The sequence below is a fragment of the Cervus canadensis genome, chromosome 5, assembly GCF_019320065.1.
Source record: "Cervus canadensis isolate Bull #8, Minnesota chromosome 5, ASM1932006v1, whole genome shotgun sequence".
In the NCBI taxonomy this organism is placed as follows: Eukaryota; Metazoa; Chordata; class Mammalia; order Artiodactyla; family Cervidae; genus Cervus; species Cervus canadensis.
This window is the reverse complement of record NC_057390.1, coordinates 88,711,553-88,724,941: the sequence shown is the minus strand read 5'-3', so window position 1 is coordinate 88,724,941 and position 13,389 is coordinate 88,711,553. Positions and strand designations below refer to the sequence as shown.

Below are 13,389 nucleotides of genomic sequence, written 5' to 3'. Positions count from 1 at the left end.
TTCAGTAAACAATTGTTTCTATGTTTAAAAGTAAACTAGTGAAGGTTCAGCTCTGCTCTTCCTCAAAAGTTCTTGCTATCAACACAAGAAGCATGAGAAGTCTTAGGGTTGAGAAGGAAGGGCAAGTTCAGGGACCACAAAGGTGACAAGTTGCCTATGTGGCAGCTAGTCACAAACCTATAGGTAGAAAATGAAGGTAGGAAGAAGCACAGACTTGTTGGCTTGTTTGTGATTTTAGTCATAGAGATGTGTGTTACACTGTAGCAGTCTTCTCTGTTTTAGTTGGCTCCATAATCATGGAAAGACTCAACCAAACCAGTAGGGTCTCTGAGTTCATCCTCCTGGGACTCTCCTCCCGGCCTGAGGACCAGAAGCCACTCTTCATCCTCTTCCTCACCATGTACCTGGTCACCATAACAGGGAACCTGCTCACCATTCTGGCCATCAGCTATGACCCCCAACTTCACACCCCCATGTATTTCTTCTTGAGTGTCCTGTCTTTCACTGACATTTGCTTCACAACAACTATTGTCCCCAGGATGCTAGTTGACTTCCTGTCAGAGAAGAAGACCATCTCCTATGCTGGATGTCTGACCCAGATGTATTTTACATATGCCTGTGGTAACATTGACAGCTGCCTTCTGGCAACCATGGCCTATGACCGCTATGTGGCCATCTGTGATCCCTTCCACTATGTCACCATCATGAGTCGCCACCGCTGTGTCCTGCTGGTGGCCTTCTCCTGCTCATTGCCTCACTTTCACACACTCCTACACATACTTCTGCTGAATCAGCTCACCTTCTGTGACTCCAGTGTTATCCACCACTTCCTCTGTGACATCAACCCTCTGCTGAAATTGTCCTGCTCCTCCATATTTGTCAATGATCTCACAATAAAGACAGAAGGACTGGTTGTTTTGGTGACCCCCTTCCTATGCATTGTTTTCTCGTATGTGCGAATCCTCGTAGCAGTTCTCAGGATCCCCTCAGCTGCTGGGAGACACAAAGCCTTCTCCACCTGTGGCTCCCACTTTACTGTGGTGATCCTGTTTTATGGAAGCATCTTCTATGTCTATTTACAGCCCTTGTCCAGCTACACTGTTCGGGACCGAGTGGCTACAATAGTCTACACGGTCCTGTCCTCCGTGCTCAACCCTTTCATCTATAGTTTGAGAAACAAAGACATGAAGAGGGGCCTGAGGAAGCTGATTGGCAGGAGGAAATCCTAGCCAGAAGCTTTCTGGACATGTTCATAGGTTTTGCTGCTGGTTTCTGATATACATAACAAATTCTTATAAGTCATCAAGTATGACTCACATGTGGCATAAATGTTGAAATGTGTCCACTTGTTTACACATACAACTATCAACCATGGAGGCTTTATGATGATTCAGTAATAGGATCCAGGTCTTCCAGAATCTTGACTTCCAGTTTTCATATATCTACGTCTGTCTTCCTACCTTCCTCTTCTTCAGTAAACCACATCTTTATTTGCTTAAGTGCTGTTGAAACCTTTCTCTTTACCCCAAATTTCCTGTGACTGATTTACATCTGTTCAATGACTTTTGATTCCCTTAATATCCTTCTGCTTTTAGTTAAATTTCTGTGTTGAACTAATTTTTTTAAAATCATTGCAGTGATTTAGTAAAAAGAAGCAGTTAGACAGAGAGTGACAAGATTGAGATTCTTATAAAACTTAAACTTCCATCAAATGAGGAAGGTGTCTGGTCCAACAGTTATACAAGGGATTGTGCCTCTTCCTTCTTCCATATTTTTGACTGCAAAATGTTCTGGGCTCTGTAGTGAACAAAAGTTCAACTCTTAGCCCTGCTTAGTCAAGTGACCTATTAGTTCAGTACACAAGTGCCCTGATAATCAGACCAGGGTGCATGAGGCTGAGTTGCCTCTGGGTCTCTAGTCATCTGGTATCTTTGCCTCAAGGCACTGATCTTGTGCCCTCTCTTAGCTTCAGTTCCCATTAGAGATTCCCCTGTTTCCACCATCATAACCATCCACATCTGTCTTCTTCCCAGGGAAAGAATTGTATGTACTTAGAATTATTCTCAGTAGCTTTTGAGCTGAGATTTACAACTCATATGTTAACACTGAAGGCAGATATAACTCAGAGCTCTCGGTACCATGCAGAGATATATTAGGCTGATCTGGGAAGTAGAGAGTCATCTAGGCAAGGACTTTATTCTCTTCATTTTTGTTTCATCCTTTATTCTCCATTATTTACTCTGTGATGTTAGGCTTTATTTCATAAGAGTATTTTATCATTTATTAATACTATTCTCCTACATTCTTCCCAGGGTTACTATTCAGTAAGTCACATGTGGGGCTTGTGAATCTGCACTTTAATAAGCAATTCCTAGAAAAAACTAACCAGGACTTTTTTTTAAATGTATTTATTTTATTTGTTTATTTTTTGTTGTCCTGTGTCTTCATTGCTGCATGGTCTTTCTCCAGTTGCTGTGAATAAGACTACTCTTCCTCTGTGCAAGGGCTTCTCATTGCAGTGGCTTCTCTTGTTGCAGAACATAGGCTCTAGAGCACATGGGTTCAGTAATCATAGAGCACGGCCTCAGTTGCTCCACAGCATGTGGAATCTTCTCAGACCAGGAATCAAACCCGTGTCCCCTGCCTTGGCAGATGGATTCTTAACCACTTGAACCACCAAGGAAAACCCTAAACTGGTCTTTATGTGAGAAGCTTCATGACTGAAAATTTCTGATCACTCCTTATGACCCATTGTTTGAATTTCTTAAACCCATGCCTCTAGTAATACTCCATGAACTGTATAAAGCTACATGTAAAGAGACACTCGCTGCTTCCAACATTGTTTATGAAAGTAAAAAATTAGAAAAATTAGAAACAACCAGATGTCCATCAATAGGGAATTAGATAAATAATGGTGACTTTTTTCCATAGAAAGAATATGTAAAAGTTACAAATAATGAGATGTATATCTATCACTGACCTGAAAAGCTCTTATGAATACAAAGCAAAATGTTTAAGAGGACGCTTGCTAAGATAAATATATATGAATGTGTATATACACTTGAGTATATATAAGTGGAAACGTTTGTGTTACTGGTGAGATTATCAATATATGCTATTAATATATTAAGGAAAAAATCATCCCATTAAAAACAGTTAACTCAACACCATAAAATTGTGTATGAGGTATGTTGTTGGACTTAATGTTTAAATATATTGTTTCCCTATTTGTGGATAAAAAGTAAATTAATAACCTGTATTAAATTTTTAAATAAAATATTTAAATCTAGGAAAGAACAATGGACTAAGAAGGAAATAATGTTAGCTTTTTAGTTCGTGCATATTTGTATTGTTGGAATTTATGAGGGGACATGTATTTTTTGTCTAATTAAAGCATTAATCACTAAGACAATTGTAACAAAATCTGCTGCTCTTTTGTTCATCTCATCATTTTTATTTTGTTTAATCAATTTTGAATTTATTTTTCTGTATGGTGTTAGAAAGTGTTCTAGTTTCATTCTTTTACAAGTGGTTGACCAGTTTTCCCAGCACCACTTTTTAAAGAGATTGTCTTTTCTCCATTTAATATTCTTGCCTCCTTTGTCAAAGATAAAGTGTCCATAGGTATATGGGTTTATCTCTGGGATTCCTATTTTGTTCCATTGATCTATATTTCTGTCTTTGTGCCAGGACCATACTGTCTTGATGACTGTGTCTTCGTAGTATTTATTGCAGTATTTAATTTAAACAGCAAGAATGTCATGCCAGCGTAGGAAAGAGGAGATAGAAAGGAGGTCAGATCAGCAAACGGACCCTCCACTCAGTGTCCTGATTCTCATACTGGAAGGAACTAGATAAAGAGGAAACACTCGGTGCATGCAGCAATCGCAACTCTACACAACGCAGAGTTATCAACATCAACACTTTGACTTTGGAAGAGAAAATCTTGATCTTAACACTTTTCCTCAAGACTAAGCATGACCATGGACCTATGACTATGTCCCTTGAGTCAGTTTGAGTGAGGTCCAAGAATTTTCATTTCTAACAAGTCCTCAAGTGATGTGACATACTTAGAAACAATACTGTGAGAATCACTAGTCTGCCAGACATCAAGGCTCACTATATACCTATGGTCATTAAGGCTCTGTGGATACTGGTGAAGGGCTAGACAACAAGACAGCAAGCATATGATCAAGAACCCAGAAATACACTCACACGTTGGTATACACTTGACTTATAATGGAGACACTGAAGAGCATCTTTTCATGAATGGAGCCAAGAGTGTTGGGTCTTCACATGGAAAAATAAAACTGGATTTCTACCACCCTCCATATGCAAAACTTAACTCCTGATGAATTACAAACTTACATATGAAAACCAAAAGCTATTAGTTGTTTTTTTGTTTTTTTTTTAGTTGGAGGTTAATTACTTTACAATATTGTAGTGGTTTTTGTCATACATTGACATGAATCAGCCATGGATTTACATGTATTCCACATCCCGATCGCCCCTCCCACTTCCCTCTCCACCTGATTCCTCTGGGTCTTCCCAGTGCACCAGGCCCGAGCACTTGTCTCATACATCCAGCCTGGGCTGGTGATCTGTTTAACCCTAGATAATTTGAGAAAACAATATAGGAGACTATCTTTGTCTCCTTAAGATAGAAAAATATTTATTCAATAAGAAACAGAAAGAAAACACTAACCATAAAAGAAAATAGTAAATTGTGTTAAAATCAAAGGATGTCATAGAAGAAAAAGACAAATAACAGAATGGTAGATGATATTTGAAATTCACAAAGCCATCAAAACACTTAGATTAAGAGTACATAAATATCCCAAGAAATCAGCAAGAAAAGCATGCAAAGCCAGGAGTTGAGGGGGATGGGCATCCATGAAAAAAGAATTGCATAAACATTTCACAAAAGAGAAGGGAATCTAAATGACCAATAATCAAGAAAAGATGCTGCATTTCATTAATACTCAGAGAAATTCAAATTGAATCACAATGGGAAGTCATTGCACACCAATAGATGACAAAAAATTAGAATTCTGAGGATACTATTAAGGGTTTAAGAAAATATTTAGAAATATGAATTTGTGCTCTAGTAGGAATATGTGTGTGTGTTAGTCACTCAGTCGTGTGCAACTCTTCATGGTCCCATGGACTGAAACCCATCAGTCTACTTTGTCCATGGAATTTTCCAGGCAAGAACACTGGAGTGGGTAGCCACTCCCTTCTCCAGGGGATCTCCCTGACTCAGGGATTGAACTTTGGTCTCCTGCACTGCAGGCAGATTCTTTACCATCTGATCCACTAGGGAAGTAGAAATATAAATTAGTACAGTCAATTTGGGAAATAATTTGTTATCATCTTTGTAGTGTAGGTAAAGATACAGCATGGTGACTCGGATTAACAAGACTGTGTTGTATATCTGAAGTTGTTATGACAATGGATTTTAAAAGTTGTCACTACAAAAATCATAACTATGTATGTTAACTATCATTATTGTGGTAATCATTTTGTAATAAAAACATCTATCAAATCACTGTGTTGGACACCATAAACAGTGTTATGTGTCCATTATATGTCAATAAAGCTGGAAAAATTAATAATACTTGTCAAGAAGATAAATGAATAGAAAGAAAGACAGACGCATGAATAGTAAGTGGAGGAGACAAGACCCAAAGCCAAGACTTTTGTCTCTACATTATTTACTCTTAATATGTAAACTCAAGTTTTAAAAAATAAACTAAGGAAAAGGACTCATGGGTATTGCATGAGGCAGTGGTTTATTTTGAGGGCAGTAGCCATGTGCTTTGTTTCTTGTAACTTTGCTATGGATGATGGTCACCAAAATACACCATGTTTTCTGTATAAAATTCAGAATGAAATTTTCTCTCCTATTTTCATGCCAAGAAGTGGTGTTATCCTCATTTAGTAAAGGAAGAACTTTAGGCTTCTATAGGCTAAGTAACTTCTTAAACATAACTACTAACAGAAAAGGGCAGGATTCTAATAAATATCTCATTTCCTCAACACTAAACTTGAAACACTGCTCTGAGAATAAACTCTGAAAACACATGCATTTTTTAAAATTAATTAATTAATTTATTTTTTCAGTGGGTTTTGTCATCCATTGACATGAATCAGCAATAGATTTACACGTATTCCCCATCCCGATCCCCCCTCCCACCTCCCTCTCCACCCGATTCCTCTGGGTCTTCCCAGTGCACCAGGCCCGAGCACTTGTCTCATGCATCCCACCTGGGCTGGTGATCTGTTTCACCATAAATAGTATACATGCTGTTCTTTTGAAACATCCCACCCTCACCTTCTCTCACAGAGTTCAAAAGTCTGTTCTGTATTTCTGTGTCTCTTTTTCTGTTTTGCATATAGGGTTATCGTTACCATCTTTCTAAATTCCATATATATGTGTTAGTATGCTGTAATGTTCTTTATCTTTCTGGCTTACTTCACTCTGTATAATGGGCTCCAGTTTCATCCATCTCATTAGAACTGGTTCAAGTGAATTCTTTTTAATGGCTGAGGAATATCTATAGGACATTTCACCCCCAAACAATCAACTTCACCTTTTTCTCAAGTGCACACGGAACCTTCTCCAGAATAGATCACATCCTGGGCCATAAATCTGGTCTTGGAAAATTCAAAAAAAATTGAAATCATTCCAGTCATCTTTTCTGACCACAGTGCAGTAAGATTAGATCTCAATTACAGGAAAAAAAATTGTTAAAAATTCAAACATATGGAGGCTAAATAACACACTTTTGAATAACCAACAAATCATAGAAGAAATCAAAAAAGAATTCAAAATATGCATAGAAATGAATGAAAATGAAAACACAACAACCCAAAACCTATGGGACACTGTAAAAGCGGTGCTAAGGGGAAGGTTCATAGCATTACAGGCTTACATCAAGAAACAAGAAAAAAGCCAAATAAATAACCTAACTCTACACCTAAAGCAATTAGAGAAGGAAGAATAAGAACCCAGGGTTAGCAGAAAGGAAGAAATCCTTAAAAATCAGGGCAGAAATAAATGCAAAAGAAACTAAAGAGACCATAGCAAAAATCAACAAAGCTAAAAGCTGGTTTTTTGAAAAAATAAACAAAATTGACAAACCATTAGCAAGACTCATTAAGAAACAAAGAGAGAAGAACCAAATTAACAAAATTAGAAATGAAAATGGAGAGATCACAACAGACAACACTGAAATACAAAGGATCATAAGAAACTACTACCAGCAGCTCTATGCCAATAAAATGGACAACTTGGATGAAATGGACAAATTCTTAGAAAAGTATAACTTTCCAAAACTGAACCAGGAAGAAATAGAAGATCTTAACAGACCCATCACAAGCAAGGAAATCGAAACTGTAATCAAAAATCTTCCAGGAAACAAAAGCCCAGGACCAGATGGCTTCACAGCTGAATTCTACCAAAAATTTAGAGAAGAGCTAACACCTATCTTACTCAAACTCTTCCAGAAAATTGCAGAGGAAGTTAAACTTCCAAACTCATTCTATGAGGCCACCATCACCCTAATTCCAAAACCAGACAAAGATGCCACAAAAAAAGAAAACTACAGGCCAATATCACTGATGAACATAGATGCAAAAATCCTTAACAAAATTCTAGCAAACAGAATCCAACAACATATTAAAAAAATCATACACCACAACCAAGTGGGCTTTATCCCAGGAACACATGCATTTTTATCCAATGCCCATTTGTTACATATGACAATATCCTTTGCCTGACTCTGTGCTTTAAACATACATAAACGTTAACTGCATACCATAAGGGAAAAGGTCTAGTCCACAAACCTACCCAGATACTGGGAAGCACAGACACTGAGAGCACATAGATGTGCCACTGCATTCCCTGAAAGCTTTAACCTTCCAATGTATTAACCTATGACCTGCCAGGATCTAGAATACACCTTGGTCCACATTTGAATGTCCAAAATAAAAATATTCACCCCCGTGAGTATTTGTCCATATCAAACATAGTTGGGAAAACTGAAGCATGCCCATGAGATAGTGCACTAAGGTTCAGAAGATCTGAGATTAGTCCCAACATCTAAACAGGAAATCTCAAGGGTCCCCTCTCCCCTCAGAGTCAGCAGTGCTGGCTGTGATTTCCATTCTGCTTTCTCTGCCTACAGAGATCCCAGGACAACCTCTCTAGAGAAGTCATCACACCTCAACTCCCTCAGGCTAACAAGCACCCCAGAGGCTAGAGTAGACCTCAGACTCATGAGAAGCTGGCTGGGTTTCCTCAGTCAGGGGAGTCCTCCCACTTGAGTCGGAGCATCTCTGCCTTCTGAGATCTGGAGCTGGCAGAAGCAGCAGTGAGCTAGGGACCAGATGTTAGGAAAGAAGTGGGGGTTGAGGTCAGGGAAGGGAAACCTGTTATCACTTTGGAGTGGTATAGAAGCTCCTCTTCCATCCCTGCTTCTCTCCTTGGCAATCAGTCCAGAAGGACATGGGAGACACATGCCAAGGCTGAACTTTGGCTGAGAAGCAGAGTTGACTTGATTAACAGATGTGGTGCACGTCATATTCTGGAGTGGCTGGGAAGGAAAGAAAAGCATCTCAATGTTGAGGTGAGCTTCAGAAGCTGGCCATTCACTTGGCTACTCCAACCCAGTTTGGTACCTTACTCTTTTCTCCCTGATACTTTCAAATATTTCACAGATTGAGAAGTCATAGGTCCATGGAAGTAAAACTTCCTTTTGGAATTTGGTTTTAAGTCCAGCCAGTTGGACTTCTAGGCCATCTATACCATTTGTTTTTATGGAAACAAAACCACACAAGTAGAAAAAAGAGAGAGAGAGAGAAAGATTGCAGTCTTGGACTGATCCACTCACCCTCTGCTTTTAGAATGTTCTTCCTGATTCTCCCATCAGAAATCCTCCTACTGTTTCTAGTCATCAACCTGGGTGTTCCTCACTTCTCTGAGCTAGAGAATCAATTCCATTAATTCACCAAATCTCCGCTAATTTTTGTGTCACACATTCCACAGGCAGCCCTTTCACAAATGACTCACTTTTGAATATTGATCTGCGTGTGATGTACTGCTTTACAGAAATGGTGTCTCCCTTGTTATTCATAAAACGTCAGGAACCAGCTTGTGAGCAGGTGATACAGGATAAATCAAACCCCTCACTTTTTGTCTTCAGCAGAGGGCAGTGTCACTGTACGACACCAGCTCCCCACACCAGACATGCCACAGTCATACATGGCCAATATTTCCACCCGATTTGGCCTGTTAATCATGGATACACAAATTTTCAAATTCCACAATCTCTACAACACAGAAAGGTAGGCCACCTCTCTAGCAAATACAAAGGTAAATTCTGAATATGGGAGAAGAAAGTGTGTCAGAGAGTACAAGGGCAATTCTAGTAGGAAATTTTTAGAACAGTAAAACCAGTGCCTTTGTTGATGGTGATAGACGATTAACATACCATAACTAGAGGAGGGGAAGCTTAACACCGGAGAGCATAAACTCAGAGTGAGCCAGCTTGGAGTTCCAATCCTGACTGCTTCTCACATCCTTAGTGAACTTCAGCAAACCACTTCACCTCTGTAAGCCTTAGTCTCCTGAAATGCTTCATAATTCCTTGGGATTTAGTGGCATGTTTAGCATAAGCTTGGTACGTAATACTTACTCATAAATATTGGTTATTATTATTAGCTTTAATTATGATTCATCCAATTACTCGAGGCATAAACAAATATTCCTTCCATAAAAACCTGCCAAATCCTGAAATTAGCCAGACAATTTGGCAGTGAGGGATGTGATATGTTATGTACATAAATTAATTGATTTTGAGAAGATCAGGAAATAGAAGATAAAGGGAGGTGATACAGGGACTGATGAGGATCATCAGCTTCTCCTCCATGCTGACAATATGCTTTTCTCTCTTCTAAGTGTTTTCATGCATTATCTCTCCAAATCTTCATGAGAATGTGAATATTTGTGTCCTATATTACACGTGAAGTACTTGTGGTTTAAAGATGTTTAATAACTTAAATAAATATATGAGCAGTTAATTATAAATGAAGGAATATATTAATTTAACAATGTTAAATAAATTAGCATATCAATCAATAAATTAATATATCATATATGACTTCAAGGCCTTCCCAGGTTGCGCTAGTGGTAAAGGATCTGCCTGCCAGTGTAGGACTTGTAAGAGACAAGGATTCAATCCCTGGATGATCGCCCAGAGAAGGGAATGGCACCTCACTCCAGTATTCTTGCCTGGGAAATTCCACGGGCAAAGGAGCCTGGCAGGCTATAGTCCTTGGGACCTCAATGAGTTGGACATAACTGAACGACTGAGCACACACACACACATAAGGCTTGATGACCTGAGTATGACTGGAAGACACATATTTACATGTTTCTCATAGGTTTCTTTGAATAAATATATGAGAGAATAAATTTTAAAACATGAATTGTATAGTTAACAATGGATGCCCTGCTGTACAAAAGTGGTGTAGGACAGGGGATTAATGAAGGGAAGAACGATTTATGAAAAAGGGGAGATTTGCACAGACTGATGGTAGTAGCATGCCATGAGTTAAAGAGGGCTTAACCTTTCAAAGGTTAAGAACCTTTCATTCTGTGTCCAAACAAGGAAAAAACACTGTTGAATTGGATTCAATATTCCTCTCAGATATTCACTGTTGATTATTTTGGCAAATGCTTATTTCTATCAAAGACATGCAAAGTCTAGTTTTATAACAACTGAATTTGCTTTGGTAAAGAATAGGGGTCCTGTGACTTCAATATCTAAATTACTCCCCACCTCCAATGATCTCTATCTGCTTATACTAATAATACTCTAATTTAAACAAATGTATGGCTCAGTTCAGTTCAGTTCAGTTGCTCAGTCATGTCCAACTCTTTGTGACCCTATGGACTGCAGCACGCCAGGCTTCCCTGTCCATCTCCAACACCCAGAGCTTGCTCAAACTCATTTCCATCCAGTCAGTGATGCTATCCAACCTTCTAATCCTCTGTTGTCCCCTTCTCCTTCTGCCTTCAGTCTTTCCCAGCATCAGGGTCTTTTCCAATGAGTCAGTTCTTCACATCAGGTGGCCAAAATATTGGAGTTTCATCTTCAGCATCAGTCCTTCCAATGAACATTCAGGACTGATTTCCTTTAGGATGGACTAGTTTGATCTTCTTGCAGTCCAAGGGACTCTCAAGAGTCTTCTCCAACACCACAGTTCAAATACATCAATTCTTTGGTGTTCTGCTTTCTTTAAGGTCCAACTCTCACATCCATTCATGATTACTGGAAAAAAGATACCTTTGACCAGATGGACCTAGTAAAGTAATGTCTCGGCTTTTTAATACACTGTCTAGATTGGTTATAGCTTTTCTTCCAAGGAGAGAGCATCTTTTCATTTCATGGCTGCAATCACCATCTGCAGTGATTTTGGAAGCCAAGAAAATTAAGTCTGTCACTGTTTCCATTGTTTCTCCATCTATGTTCCGTGAAGTGATGGGACTGGACACCATGATCTTAATTCTTTGAATGTTGAGTTTTAAGTCAGCTTTTTCACTCTCCTGTTTCAATTTCATCAAGAGGCCCTTTAGTTTCTCTTCACTTTCTGCCATGAAGGCTGTATCATCTGTGTATCTGAGGTTATCGCTATTTCTCCCAACAATCTTGATTCAAGCTTATGCTTCATCCAGCCTGGCATTTGCATGATGTACTATTAATATAAGTTAAATAATCAGGGTGACAATATACATCCTTGATATATTCTGTACCGCTACGTGTATGTGTCACTACCTGATATTATATTACATATACTGTTTGTGATCATCAACTTATCACCCAAGCTACATGAATTACACAAAGGCAAGAATTTCTGTTCTATTGCTGTATTCCCAGCAGGGACACAGATTTCCCAAACTAGGAACTAAGGAACTTGAATCAAGCGGTCCAGCTGTGACGGATTCTAAAGGAAAACACTTCTTTTGTTCCTTCAGGTTTCAGCATAAGGGCCTTATGATGACATGGATTTGGGAAGGGAGGACCACATCCAGGGACCATGAGGGTAACAAGCTTTCCCAGCACAGCTGCTAATAGTGCCCAGATAGAGGACAACAAAGACTTGCTGGGTTCTTGAAATTTGGGCTATGGAATTGGAGCATGATAAATAACAAACCTTCTTGTACATAACTAGACACAAGGCAATGGAAAGACTCAACCAAACCAGCAGTGTCTCTGAGTTCATACTCCTGGGACTTTCCTCGCGGCCAGAGGACCAGAAGCCACTCTTCATCCTCTTCCTCATCATGTACCTGGTCACCATAACAGGGAATGTGCTCATCATCCTGGCCATACACTCTGACCCCCAACTGCACACACCCATGTATGTCTTCTTGAGTGTCCTGTCTTTCACTGATATTTGGTATACAACCACCATTGTCCCCAGGATGCTGGTGAACTTCCTGTCGGAGAAGAAGACCATCTCCTATGCTGGATGTCTGACCCAGATGTATTTTACATATGCTTTGGGCAACACTGATAGTTATCTTTTGGCAGCCATGGCCTATGACCGCTATGTGGCCATCTGTGATCCCTTTCACTATGTCACCATCATGAGCCACCGCCACTGTGTCCTGCTGGTGGCCTTCTCCTGCTCATTGCCTCACTTTCACTCACTCCTACACATACTTCTGCTGAATCAGCTCACCTTCTGCAACTCCAATGTTGTCCACCACTTCTTCTGTGACATCAACCCTCTGCTGAAATTGTCCTGCTCTTCCGTATTTGTCAATGATCTCATAATAAAGACAGAAGGACTGGTGTTTTGGGTGACCCCCTTCCTATGCATTGTTTTCTCGTATGTGCGAATCCTCATAGCAGTTCTCAGGATCCCCTCAGCTGCAGGGAAACGCAAAGCTTTCTCCACCTCTGGCTCCCACTTTACTGTGGTGATCCTGTTTTATGGAGGCATCTTCTATGTCTATTTACAGCCCTTGTCCAGCTACACTGTTCGGGACCGAGTGGCTACACTTGTCTACACAGTTTTGTCCTCCATGCTCAACCCTTTCATTTACAGTCTGAGAAACAAAGACATGAAGAGGGGCCTGAGGAAGCTGATTGGCAGGAGGAAATCCTAGCCAGAAGGAGGAAATCCTAGCCTTTTGGGGATATGTTCATGGGTTTCTTTGAGGCTTAGATTCTGTTTCTGATGGTTTCTGATACACATAATAATTTCTTGTAGGTCAGTAGATATGACTCATTTGTGTCATGGATGTTGGGTTGCACCCACTTTTTACACATGCAACTACCAACCATGGAGACTTTATGATGATTCAATAATAGGCTC

The 13,389-nt window shown here is 39.6% G+C and overlaps 2 protein-coding genes across 2 annotated transcripts; both read left to right on the top strand.

Moving 5' to 3' along the window:
* The first annotated feature begins 296 nt into the window (after nt 1-296).
* LOC122442679 (olfactory receptor 1L8-like) lies at nt 297-1,229 on the top strand. Its single transcript, XM_043470517.1, has one exon. The coding sequence runs from the start codon at nt 297-299 to the stop codon at nt 1,227-1,229; it is 933 nt and encodes a 310-aa protein (XP_043326452.1).
* An 11,006-nt stretch (nt 1,230-12,235) lies between these two features.
* Nucleotides 12,236-13,180, top strand: LOC122442677 (olfactory receptor 1L8-like). Its single transcript, XM_043470516.1, has one exon. It carries the CDS (start codon nt 12,248-12,250, stop codon nt 13,178-13,180), a length of 933 nt encoding a protein of 310 aa, XP_043326451.1. The 5' UTR covers nt 12,236-12,247.
* The last annotated feature ends 209 nt before the right edge of the window (nt 13,181-13,389 follow it).

Coding starts and splice junctions, on each gene's coding strand:
- LOC122442679 (XM_043470517.1), top strand. CDS start 297: ATGGAAAGACTCAACCAAACCAGTAGGGTCTCTGAGTTCATCCTCCTG.
- LOC122442677 (XM_043470516.1), top strand. CDS start 12,248: ATGGAAAGACTCAACCAAACCAGCAGTGTCTCTGAGTTCATACTCCTG.